The sequence below is a fragment of the Rhinolophus hipposideros genome (genome assembly GCF_964194185.1).
Source record: "Rhinolophus hipposideros genome assembly, chromosome: 18".
Lineage (NCBI taxonomy): Eukaryota > Metazoa > Chordata > Mammalia > Chiroptera > Rhinolophidae > Rhinolophus > Rhinolophus hipposideros.
Window position 1 is genome coordinate 33,617,213 of NC_138064.1, and position 13,951 is coordinate 33,631,163.

At 37.3% G+C, this 13,951-nt stretch overlaps 1 protein-coding gene across 4 annotated transcripts in view; it reads left to right on the plus strand.

Moving 5' to 3' along the window:
• PEX1 (peroxisomal biogenesis factor 1) overlaps nucleotides 1–13,951 on the plus strand; it is a 56,606-nt gene that overhangs the window by 17,545 nt on the left and 25,110 nt on the right. For all 4 annotated transcript variants that reach the window (XR_013995388.1, XM_081080207.1, XM_081080208.1 and 1 more), the window contains exons 10-12: nucleotides 4,351–4,483; nucleotides 10,078–10,174; nucleotides 11,707–11,877. Coding sequence is in view for 3 of the 4 variants with exons in the window: in XM_081080207.1 (XP_080936333.1) it covers nucleotides 4,351–4,483; nucleotides 10,078–10,174; nucleotides 11,707–11,877 (401 nt within the window). In the remaining variant the exon portion in view is untranslated. The remainder of the gene's footprint in view (nucleotides 1–4,350; nucleotides 4,484–10,077; nucleotides 10,175–11,706; nucleotides 11,878–13,951) is intronic.

Sequence of the window (13,951 nt, forward strand, 5' to 3'; positions counted from 1 at the left end):
TTTTCACACCTAGCTTAGTAACTTGCCTTGTCTCAGATAACTAAAAGTCTGAAGCTTATTAGAAATTTTACTCTGAGATTTCAGTTTTTTCAATTACAGTTGACATTCAATATTATATTAGTTTCAGGTGTACCGCGTAATGGTTAGACATTTAAATAACTTGTAAAGTGATCCCTCTGAAAAGTCTAGTACCCTGACACGTTAAGTAGTTATTACAATATTGTTTGACTATATTCCGTAAGCTGTACTTTATGTTCCTGTGACTATTTTGTAACTACCAATTTATAGTTCTAAACCCCTTCACTTTTTTCACCCAGCTCCCCAACTCCTACTCCCATCTGGCAACCATCACTTTGTTTTCTGTATCTATAAATCTGTTTCTGTTTTTTTTTTTGTTTTTTTTTAGATTTCACATGTAAGTGAAATCTTATGGTATTTGTCTTTCTCTGTCTGACTTATTTCACTTAGCATAATACACTCTAGGCCAACATGTGTTGCCACAAATGGTAAGATTTCATTCTTTTTTATGGCCAAGTAATATTCCATTGTATATGTGTACCAATCTTCTTTATCCATTCATCTTTTGATTGGAGTATTTAATCAATTTACATTTAAACTAATTGTTGATAGGTATGCAGTTATTGTCATTTTATTAATTGTTTTCTGATTGTTTTTGTAATTCTCTGTTCCTTATTCTCTTGCTCTCTTCTCTCATATGTTGATGTCTTTCTGTAGTGTTTGGATTTGTTTGTCTTTATTTCTTGTAAAGCTCTTGGAGATTTTTGGTTTCTGGTTACCATGTGCTTAAAGTATACCAAGCTATGTTTATAACGTCTATTTCAAATTGATGGCTGCTTAAGTTTGAACACATTCAAAATCACTACCATTTTTACTCACCCCTTCCATGTTTATGTTTTTGTCATTATTTTTTACTTCTTTTGTGTGTTTTTGTGTATATCCCTTAATTTACTGTTGTAATCACACATGATCTTCCTACTTTTGCCTTCTAAACTTTGTATCAGCTTTAATGTTGGTTGATGTTCTGTTTTCATTATGTGTTTGCCTTTGTCAGTGAGAATTTTTCTCTTTGCAATACTTTCTTTTATTTTTGATTTTTTTCTTCTTCTTAAAGGAGTCTCGTAACATTTCTTGTAATACTGGTTTGGTGTTAATGAACTACTTTAGCTTTTTCTTGTCTGGGAAGTTCTTTATCGCTCCTTCCATTCTATATAATAGCCTGGCTGTGTAAAGTAGTGTTGGTTTTAGGTCCTTGCTTTTCATCACTTTGAATATTTTGTCCCAGTCCCTTCTGGCTGCAAAGTTTCTGTTGAGAAATCAGCTGACAGTCTTATCAGAGCTTTCTTGTAGGTAACTGACAGCTTTTCTCTTACTGCATTTAAGATTCTTTCTTTGTCTTTAACCTTTGGCATTTTAATTATTATGTGTCTTGTTGTAGGCCTCTTTGGGATTAGCTTGTTCGGGACTCTCTGTACTTTCTGGACTTGTATGTCTATATTTCCTTCTCCAGGTTAGAGAAGTTTTTAATATTGAACTTTCTCTCCTTCTGGTATCTCTATGATTCGAATGTTGGTACACTTAATGTTGTCCCAGAGGCCCCTTAAACTATCCTAATATTTTTTGAATTTGTTTATTTTTTTGGCTGTTCCAATTGGGTGTTTTCTGTTACCTTATCTTTTAATCTTCTAAATCACTGATTTGATCCTCTGCTTCATGTAATCTGCTGTTGATTTTATCTAATGTATTCCTCATTTCAGTGATTGTGTTCTTCATTTTTGACTGGTTCTTTTTTATGTTTTCTATCTCCTTTTTTGTTTCCTATCTCTTTGTTGAAATTCTCCCTGAGATCACTGAGCATCCTTATAACCAGTGTTTTGAATTCTGCATCTGGTAGATTGCTTGGCTCCATTTTGTTTAGTTCTTTTCCTGGAGCTTTGTTCTGTTCTCTCATTTGGGACATGTTTCTTTGTCTCCATATTTTGGCTGCCTCTATGTGTTTGTTTCTGTGTATTAGGCAAGCCTGGTATGCTTCTGGGCTTATGTAATAGGTGTGCTGTGGGTCCCAGTTTCTCAGCCTCCCTATTCACCTGAGCTGGGTGTTCCTTGTGGGATGTGTGTGCTCTCTGTTGTAGTTGAGCCTTGATTGCTATTGGCACATCAGTGGGTAGGATTGGCCCTCAGGTTGACTATGAGGCCTGACAATGACTACACGGGACAAGCTGTTGTGTAGGGGCTGACCCTACAGAGTGGGACTCACATTAGTGGGGCTCTGGTGCTCGCTGAATTCACCCTTTGGGTGTGTCGCTTGTGGTGCTAATTGGATGGTGCTCTGGTGTGGTCTGAAGCCAGTCACCGAGTGTGTTGGTTCTAGGGCCTCTTGAGAGGGGATCCAATGCTGGCTAAGGTTAGCTGTTGCTTTTTTCTGGCACAGGGCAATCTGATAGGAGTTACAAAATGATCTATTGTTGGTTGCTGCCTGTGCTGCGCTTGGAGGCACCTGGGAGTGGTTGTGCTGTGAACCAAGGCTGGCTGCTGCTAATAGCAGGCTTGGGCTACTTAGCAAGAGGTACAGGGCACACTGAGGCCAGCCTGCTACCTGTTTGGGGTTTATGAACCTTTGGGAAATTTTAGGAAAGTCCATATTGTGGGTCCAGGCCAGCTGCTTTTATGTATTAACTCTGAGAGAGGTTCAGGCCAGGCTTGAGAATTGGGTGGAATGGGGTTTCAGAGAATCACCAGGGTGGGGTGAGAGTGGCGTTAGCCAGGTTAATGAAGATTCAGATTTGGTGCCCTCCTGTGCCTACAGGCTCTGTGGGGGGAGGGCTCTACAGAGGAACAATGGTGCCTTCTGGCACTTTAGTCTTCTCAAGAGACCTGCCCCTCCAGCCCTTGCCTTAAAGCCAGACAATTCAATGTCTCCCTATTTGTCCCTGGCATTTTTTGAGCTGCTGTCCTTTTGCTGGGGCTTAGGGCGAGTGAGTCTGTGTTCAGGCCCTTTAAAAAGCTGCCTGGGTCTACAGCAGCCCTCTGTATCACCCAGACAGATTCCCCACTGATTTTCACAATCAGAATTTGTGGTGAATTCTCTTCTCAGCACTGGAATCCTGGGCTGAGGAGCTCAATGTGGGGCTGGGAGGCCTCTCTCCTCAGGGGGGTTCTCTGCAGCTGAGATATCCCTCCCAATTCTTAACTGCCCCACGTAGGTGTGGGACCAGCCCATTTCGCATCTGTGCCTCTCCTAGCAGTCTCGATGTGGCTTCTTCTTTATAGCCTTAGTTATAGTACTTCTGTTCAACTAGTCTTCAGGTGATTCTCAAGGATGATTGTTTTATAAGTATAATTTTGATGTGGTTGTGGGAGGAGGCGAGTATAGTGTTTACCTACTGTGCTATCTTGATCGGAAGTCTCCTTTGAGATTTGATTTGTGAGAAGAAAGCAACTAGGTATGACCTAGATCATACCTAGAATCACAACAATAATTCTTAGAGCTAATAAATTTATTTTAAAAGTTCAATCTATAAATGTTAGTTGAATGTTTAAAAATATTTCAAATTAAGTTATTCCTTCAGTATTAACTGGGATTATTAGTTAATAATAATTAATAATTGGAATTATTTGTGTTTTCCTCAACTTTTTAGACAAATCTGAAAAGAACCTCTTATTTCTTATACAACATGAAATCCCATATAACCATTACCTCTCAGAATTCTTCACAGAGGCTTTTAGTAGATGAAGTAGTAGTGACTTGATTTCCTGTAATAGTATAGTCTATAAATGTTTCAGTAAAAAGTTTAAACTATAAAGTAACAATGTTTAAATACAGCATAATATTCATGTATAAAGTAAAATCTCTTCAGTTCAGACTCTAATTTTAGGAATTTATGATATTTATCAGAAATAAAATGGCAATCAGTCAGAAATTAGGCTGAAGTTCATATTTGTATAATCCACAGATTGAAACTGGATTTCAAAAGCGATGTTTAAGAGGAAATAAATTTTCAATTATCTTAACACTTTAAAAGCACCCATTTATGATTGTGTTGATTACCAAAGCAGGAATCATTATGAGGAGTAGTGTTTGTATATGTTAAGACAAATTCCTTAAGGAGTCCTATTAGGACAAAACTTTCAGTTATTGCACATGTTTGAAAGTTGAAAACTGTGACTCAGATTTGGCATTAATTCAATATACTTTCAAGTAAAGGAGAATTTTTAAGATTTTACTCTTTTAAAATAATTAACTAGCTTAGGAAGGAAAGTTTCACAATTTTTTATGGTTAGCTTTTATTCTGCTTCAGTGTTTTATTATGCAACTATTTACATATTTTGCAGAGGAGTGAATTCCTTGGGCATATCCTCCATGGAGCACATCACTCATAGCCTCCTGGGACGCCCTTTGTCTCGGCAGCTGATGTCCCTTGTGGCAGGACTTAGGAATGGAGCCCTTTTACTCACAGGAGGAAAGGTATGTGATTAAAATGTGCTAATTCCACTAATAAGTTTTAATTTCTCTTTTTTGGGGTTTGATCATCTGTTACATAGGATTATTAATATGAGATACGGAAAGCATTCATTCCTTCAGTACTATTTTTGAGTGTCTGCTATTAGATATTGGAAAGTGGTGATGAATAAAGTGATGCTCTTCCTGCTCTTTTTCTGTATCAATTGATAAAACTGTATGATTTTTCTTTTTTAGGGTGTTAATAGGGTTGATTGATTTTCAAATGTTGAACCAACCTTGCATATCTGTAGTAAATCCCACTTGATTATGATGCATTTTTTTTTTTTTACATATTTGCTAAATTCTTTTTGCCAACATTTTGTCAAGGATTTTTGCATCTAATTTCATGAAAGATCTAACCTACAGTTTTCTTTTTCCGTACTGTCTTTGTTTAGTTTTGCTATCAGGATAATAAAGAGTTGATAGGTGTTCCCTACTGTTTTGTTTTCTGGAAGAGATTATATAAAATTGGTGTTCATTCTTCTTTAAATGTTTGGTTAAAACTCCAGTGAAACCATCTGGGCCTGGAGATTTCTTTATTGTTAGTTTTTAAATTATAAATTCAGTTTCCTTAATTGTCTATTTTATCTTGGCAGACATTTGGTAGTTATCAAGGAATTGTTCCATTTTCTAAGTTGTCAAATTTATGAGCATAAAATTATTTGTAGTATTCTCTTATTATCCTTCTAATGATTGTGGAATCTGTTGTGATGTCCTGTTTCCTGATAATGGTGATTGTGTCTACTCTCTCTTTAAGCTTTGTCAATTTTTCCTGAGGTTCCCTGCCCTTTTAAAGTTCTGTTCTCTACAACACAGTATTGGTGCTAGGGATATAATGTGGTCTTTGTGATTCTTTGTGCTTTTTTGCAATTCAAAATTTTAAGGCTTTTTCATTGCTGTTCACTTTTAACTCCAATATAATAACTTTTTTTCCCTGTTACTAGCCTAGCTGCTTTCTTTTGATTCTTATTTAAGACATAGCAACTACTCCAATATAAGTTTCCACCTTAGGAAGAGCAAATTGAATCTAATGTAAGCAGAAAAGAAATAATAAGAATTAGAGCAGAAATCAATGAATCGAAAACAGGAAATCAATAGAGAAAATCAGTGAAACCAAAAGCTGATTATCTGAAAAGGTCAGTAAAGTTGATAAGCCTCTAACCAAGCTAAGAAAAAAGAGAGGTGACATACAGCACAGTGATTATAATTAACAATGCTGTATTATATGCCTGAAAGTTGCTAAGAGAATAGATCTTAGATCTAGTACCACGAAAAAGAAATGGTAATTAGGTGATGAATGTGTTAATTAACCCTGTCGTGGTAATCATTTTGCAATATATAAGGGTACCAGATCTTCATGTTTTATACTTTAAACTTATCCAAAGTTGTGAGACAATTGTATCTCAACAGAGCTGGAAAGAGAAAAGAGAAAAAAGAATTTTGAATTCATCATTAGAACAAGGAAAAGCCATGATAAAATTTGAATGATTTTATTTTCATATATTCTTAATTTTTAAGTTGAAATGGAGGACACAAATGACAAAGTGCACTAATTGTAAACCCAGTGGATTATCACAGAGTAAACTCCCTGTGTAACAGACCAATAAAAATTGGAACAAACCAAAAAAAAGAGAACACAGATTACTAATATCTGAAATAAAAAAGGGAAGGGACATCACTACAGATACCATGGACATTAAAAGGATAATAAAGTAGTAATAGTAATGAACAACTCTGTCCACAAATTTGATAACACAGATGAATAGACCAATTCCTTAAAAGACACAAGATGCCAAAATTCACACAAGATGAAATACGCAATATAAAAAGGCCTGTATCTAAAAAAAATTGAATCAATAGTTAATAATCTTCCAAAACAGAAAGCACCAGGCCCAGAAGGGTTCACTGGTTAATTCTACCAGGCACTTAAAAAATTATACCAATTCTGCACAATCTCTTTAAGAGGATAGGAGCAGAGATAATACTTCCTGTCTCATTCTATAAAGCCAGCATTACCCTAATACCAAAACCAGACAGACATTGCAGGAGAAGAAAACTATAGACCAATATCTCTCATGAACATACATGCAAAAATGCTCTATAAAATATTAGCACATCAAATCAACCAATATATGAAAAGAATTATACACCACAATCAAATGGGATTTATCCCAGATACACAAGGCTGGTAAAATACAGCAACTGCTCTGTGTGGTTTCTAGATCACCTATGTCAAATTTCAAAATGCATCATCATGGTAGAATATTTATTTTGAAAAAGGAATAGTCTACTGACTCAGAAGCCAGACTTCCTCAGTCTCACCTAGGGGTAGCTTGGTTAATAGGAAGAGCAAGCAGACCTGGATTTGAGTCCCACATTTGTCATGTACTTACTGGCTGTGACCTCAGGCCATTTTTTAGTTTATTTGCCTTTTTAGGATTACCTCACTTAAGGGAAAAAATATACATGAAAGAACTCTGTAAACTGAAAAGTGCTATACAAATAATGAATTTCTTTAAGTAAGGAGAAAAGGTCCTCTGACTAGGCAAAATGATTCTAACAAGTGGAGCGTATACCCCAGCACCTCTAATTTCTTTATTCTTTGGAGCCCATTGACTTTAAATAGAAATGAAATTCTGTAAACTATAATGATGGCAGTATTTGTTGATGCCTGCTAAATTTCTGTCTTTGCACAACAAACTTGGATTTTTTTCCAGTCCACAAAATATTAGAACTGATGCAGGGCTGTTAAAGCTAGACAAAACAACAATGATAAGAAATAATAGTAGATTGAAGGAGGAAACATTAAAAGATCTATAAAAACCTACCAATGTTCAGCCTTTCTAGGGACACTATAACAATGTTTAGCAAAATTTCATATATGTAAAAAAAAACCAAACACCTTTTGCTGCAGTGAATTCCACAGATTTATTCTAAAGGTATAATCTGACAAGTAAATATATATATGTATATATTTATATATATATATATATATATATATATATATATATATATATATATACAGAGAGAAAGACAGAGATTTATTTTAGCTTTACTTATAATGGGTAGAAATTAGAAGCAGCATAAATATATACTTAGGAAGTGGCTTTTCAAACATTATGGTCCAATACATCCCCATAGTGGCTTTGTACTAGGGAACAGATGCAGCTATATATTTGATGATAAAGAGTACAGTGATTTATTGTAAACCTGCATGATACTGTAATGCTATCTTTATAAATTTACATAAAATATGTGTAGAGTGCCTGGAAGAATGACACATCGCAATAATTGACAGTGGTTACCTCTATGCAGGGGGATCATTACAGAAGATTTTTCACCTTTCTCTACTCATAAGTATTTATAATTATTTGTATAATTATAATTATTTATAAGTATTTTTTCATATTATTTTATAATCAGGAAAAATTAAGCTTTTATTTGAAAAGAGAAAGTGCACACTGGATTAAAACCCTATGTAGTCTGGAGTCACTTAATACAAAAGTAAACAGTTCTATCCATCTTAAAAGTCTCTGAGGGCTACACTGTACACTAATTGGTGGTCACAGTTATACTGTAAATCACCAAGAAACTGAATTAAAATTACAGTTAATTTAAGATAATGGGGAAGTGAGTAATATTTTTTCATTAAATATAATTGAAATTAAATAGGGGTAACTTTCATGTATCCAGAATAATTATTTAATGTTCATATTATTTCTTTCTAGTAACAAATAATGAAGCATTACCTGTTTTTAAAGGTAAAAGATTTAAGTATCAGTGATTGTTTTAACTAACAAACTAGATGTTTATTTTCTATTGTAATTGGCACTAATATGAACAAAGCACACCGTCAGCGCCTAGCAGCTTAAAAGAAAAGCCCTACTTTAGTAACCCCTGCATATTTCACACAGCTAGATTGGTGGATACTTTTTTCCTCTCTTTTTTTTAACTTTCTCAAAGCAGTTTATTATTTTTAGTATTGCTGTTACCAGAGAGTGGGCTCTTCCCGGCACAGTGTTCAGGTTCTTGGTGTCTCAAGCAAAGAATTGAACGAGACACAGAAATAAAGTGGTGAAAGAGTAGTTTATTAGAAGAGATAGTACACTCCAAAGAAATAGGACTGGACCCGAGCAACAGAGAATGGCTCAAGGGCCATTATTAGAAGAGAAAGTATACTCCAAAGAATTTGGATCCAGCCCCTGAGCAAAAGCAAGGTTCAAAGGGCCCAGACTGGGGAGGATTTGGAGTTTTTATCCTTTTTTTCTCTAGAATGGGCTGTTCCTTTCTGGGCATGGGACCGCTTGGTTGAAGCCTGTGATTGGCAAGAGGCTATTATCTCATCTTGTTAGACTGCGCATGTTACTTCCCAGAGTTCAGTCTGTTATAATGATATTAATGAACTTCCGGGCATATGTATGATATTATAGTGATGATATAATGAGTCCCAGGTGAAATGAAGGTCGTTGTGGCTTTTACTGCACAGGTGTGAGTGGCCAGTTTAGTCTAGTTGGGTATTTGTACCCATTTGTTCCTCATAGGGGTAGATAATTACAATGAAAAGGGGAAGCTTTGGGCAGAGGGGAGGTCTTTTGGCAGCGGCATTCTGTGGATTATGCAGGAATGCAGAGACCCAATGTCTATCTCTAACTGCCTGCCTTATTTTCCCTTTGAGAGACATGAACCCCATAAAATCTCTATGGGAAGTTGAGGGACAGAAGGTCTTTCTTCTGTATCTGCTTCCTGCTGGACGGAGGCGTAGAGCTGTCTCTACCTATTGGGGGATTCATGGAACTCTAGCCCTATCTGATCTCAGATGAGAGGAAGGGATCTCAAGATCCGCCTGGAAGACCGCGCTGGCTTCTTTGATTGTGACTGGCAACCTTGCTGGGGCACCCTCCGCATCCCCAAGACCCCTGAATGAGGAAAAATAGATTTTAATTGATCCATTCAACCAAGTTTTAGGGTAATTATCTAAAGCAGAGGTAGGAGATTCCTATGATTCAGGTTAAAAACAATCTATTATTTATGATTAAGAAGCTAATGGAGTTAAAACACTGAAGAAAGAAAACTTAGAATTTCTGTAGTGAGCAGCCCTTTCATTTGGCCCATATCATTACCACAAATTGATGTTGGTGTTAGAGTGGGAAATGCCCCTTTTTATGGTTTTTATATTCCTGAGATTGTGTTGTCATCTGTTAACGTTCCCTGTGGTTATATCCCACTTATTCTGCAGTGGTCTCTTACAGCTTCCTGAATCCAGATTTTCACTCCTTCCTATTAGTTTATTTTATGTTAAATGCCCTCACCATAATGTGATCCTAGAGTTTCAAGGATGGGGGGGTTCCCCCCTGGCTTTATTGAGCTGTTATTGACATGTAGCATTATATAGTATATAACATCATTTATATATATTTGATTGATGAGGCTGAATCTTTGTAGTTGCCACAGTGACAAGCTATTTCTGTGATTGAATATATTGAGAGTTCTTATGAATTAATGAAGCTATTTCTGTGATTGAATATATTGAGAGTTCTTATGAATTAATTGTTTTCTAGGGGAGTGGAAAATCAACTTTAGCCAAGGCAATATGTAAGGAAGCATTTGACATGTTGGATGCCCATGTGGAGATAGTTGACTGTAAAGCTTTACGAGGTATGAACATGGTAACACTCTACATAAATCCTATTTTTGGTAGAAAGACAAACATTTAATGCTGCTAATCTAATACATACAAATAGCTAATTTGAAATGCCTTAGAAATTTTAAATCTTTGGGTTTCTAATGTTTTTAACAAAAAATTTTAAACTCTCCATATTTATTGGAGGCGTTTTCTTTTTTCCTAGCCAAAACTCTTTTTAGACTATATTCCTGGAAATGCCACTCTGAGAATTTAGTATTTGAATATACTCTCATGGGTATAAATGATCTCTGAATTGCTATGGGAAACTGGTAGAATGGTTGCCTTAATGCAAGGAAAGTGGGTGTCTGTGGACAACAGAAAGGAGAATTACAATTTACCATATACACTTTTGTACTTTTAAAAGTCTTTAACATTTACATTTTTATCTATTCAGTTAAAAGATTGGAAAGATTTTTACTTTCAGTAGTTAATTTATTTTCCCTTGGCTGTCACTACCATATATTCCGAATTAGTCATTATACTCTCAGTATTTTTAATCTAGTACATAATAAGAAATGAAGAAATAGCCTCCAAAAATCCATTACTGCATTATTATACTATAAATGTGGTCTTAGAGACACTGCCCATCTCTCATAGTCCTGCTTGAAGCCTCATGTGAAAATTTTGTTTTAAAACAAAGTAACAGCAACTCTTTACGTTGGCTTATGAATTGGTATGTTTTCTATACTTTGAAAATTAGAACTTTGTAATTCATCAGGAAATTTAAAGCCAAATTTATGATTCAAAGATAGCTATTCTAGTATCTCTAGGCATTTTGTTGTAAGCCAGTTGAAATTCTTTATGGAAAGAGGCTAGGTATAAATAAATACATACAGAAATTATGATGGCATATTCCTTTTTTTCAGTTTTATAAAATGAGTTCTTTGCTGTATTAATTAAACCATGTTAATGATTAACAAATTTTAATGATTGCTATCTTAAAATATGGATCGAATTTTCAATATTAAGCTTTTCTAATGCTTTTTTAATTTTTATTATTTTTTTATTGGGGAAGGGGTACAGGACTTTATTGGGGAACAGTGTGTACTTCCAGGACTTTTTTCCAAGTCAAGTTGTTATCCTTTCAATCTTAGTTGTGGAGGGTGCCGTTCAGCTTCAAGTTGTTGTCCTTTCAGTCTTAGTTGCAGGGGGGGCAGCCCGCCATCCCTTGCAGGAGTCAAACCAGCAACCTTGTGGTTGAGAGGATGCAGTCCAACCAACTGAGCCATCCAGGAGCTCCGCGGCAGCCCAGCTCAAGATGCCGTGTTCAATTTTAGTTGCAGGGGGCGGAGCACACCATCCCTTGCAGGACTCAAGGAATTGAACTGGCAACCTTGTGGTTGAGAGCCCACTGGCCCATGTGAGAATCGAACCAGGAGTTAGGAGCATGGAGCTCTAACTGCCTGAGCCACTGGGCCAGCCCCTCTAATGCTTTTAAAAGGTCACCCTGAACTTTCCTAGCCGTGAAATAACATTAAAACCATTTGATATCTTCTGTCTTAAGGGAAAAGGCTGGAAAATATACAAAAAGCCCTAATGGCAGCTTTCTCAGAGGCAGTGTGGAGGCAGCCTTCTGTCCTTCTGCTGGATGACCTCGATCTCATTGTTGGCCTGCCTACACCCCTGGAACATGAGCACGGTCCTGAGGCCATGCAGAGCCAGCGGCTTGCACACGGTAATGGTAACGCATCCACTCACTGGCTTCAGGGCTTTTTCTTTTTTCAGGCAGCATTTTTGGTCTTAATGGTAAATCTCTAATCAGAGAATAGAATATATGCTATGTTACGTGTTGCTTTTGAGCTTCTGGTAGCATTCTACAGTTGTCCTGTATTAACAAAGTTGGTAGAATAAGAGCAGTGTGAATATTTCTATAACTTCATGATTAGTCTTTGGGGCCTTTTCATTCTCCAATACTGTTTAGAAATTGCTTAATTGGGTGAGATAATGTCAGCAACATGGCATGAGAGGTCCCTCTTGAAAGTTACAACAAGTTGAACGGCTATAATTCAACAAAGGATTCCCTGTGCAACACACAAACACGTCTGAGAGATCCGTGCATCAAAACATCTGAAGGTGGGCGAATTAGGGCAAACAGGGGAGGAGGGAAGGGAGAAGTTCCGAGACGGGGGCTGCTGATGCAGCCTGGAGCCACTGTGGTCCCAGGAAAAAGGAGGTTTGAGACTGCAGGTGCACTCTCTGTGGCCCCGAGCATTCCTGCCTGAGTGATGCATATAGCATGGCTGAACACAGTGATTGAGGCAGAGACCTCGGGGTGAAGACCAAATACAGAAGTCCTATAATTGTGGTCAACAGCTCTCACTTTCAGGCGGAAAACAAAGCCACGGAGCCTGGCCACCTTCCCTCACCCTCCCAGAGCTCACCTCCCCCATACCCTCCCATTGTGTGCAGCAGAAGAAACTGTAGCAGTGTCAGATTAAAGAGCAGAATATCTACAGCCCTGAGAACTGGAGAGACAGTTCCTGAGCGGCACACACACTGCAGCTAATCCCAGTGACAAGGGTGGAGATATAGGGGCGAGGCAGTTGTGGTCTGGCATTCGCTATTACTCGGAGGAAAATAAAGCCACAAACACACCAGCTGCCTCCTACAGCCCATCCCACCTCCACCTGTTGTGGCTGATCCCACTAGAGGCATCCAGGACTGCTGAGGCACACAGCTCTGCATCTGGCTGCAGGGGTAGCACTGGGATTTCAGGGGCTCAGCATGTCATCACCCACCACAGACTCCCACAGGCATGGTGCTGAGACCAAGGCGACCTGGTCACAAAGGAGACACTCGCCTCCCCAGAAAATCTTCCACTGCAAGAAGCCACCAAGGGCAAGAGAAAAATAAAAACTCCAGCGCCACCTACTGGAAATCAAAAGAAAGACCTCTTTGTATCAACCTGCTGCAGAATTCATTCCTGTAGATGCCCAGGAAGAGAAATAACTCATCAATTACTATGAATAACCAAAGTAACAAGGCAGCTCAAAAAGAAAATGAAAAATCTCCAGAAAATAAACTTAAAGACATGGAAATATGTGACTTAAATGACAGAGAATTCAGAATTGCAGTTCTGAAAAAACTCAGTGACATGCAAGAAAACTCAAGCAGTTTCATGAACTCAGAAATAAAATCAACAGACAAAATGAATACATTACCAAAGAGGACTGAAATTTTAAAAAAGAATCAAACAAATTCCAGAGCTGAAGAACTCAAAAAAAGAGATGAAGAATGAAATAGTGATCTTAGGAAACATGGCTGACCAGATGGAGGAAAGAATTAGTCATATCAAAGATAAAAATTTGGAAATGATGCATATGGAAGAAGAGAAAGACTTGAGTGTTAGAGGAAGTGAAAGAACTCTCTACAAAATTATCTGACTTCATCAGAAAGAGCAATATAAGAATAATGAGTATACCAGAAGGAGAAGAGAAGGAATAATGAGTATACCAGAAGGAGGATGAGTATACCAGAAGAAGAGAGGGTGAAGGGAACAAAGCCTATTCAAATTGTCGATGAGAAATTCCCAAATCCATGGAAAGAACTGAATCCTCGAATCCAAGAAGCAAACAGAACACCTAATTACCTCAATCCTAACAGGCCCTTCTCCAAGGCACATTATATTGAAGCTGTCAAAAATTAATGACAAAGAATTTTCAAGGCAGCCAGGGAAAAGAAGAACAAAGGAAAGCCTGTTAGATTATCATCAGACTTTTCAGCAGAAACTCTACAGGCCAGGAGGGAGT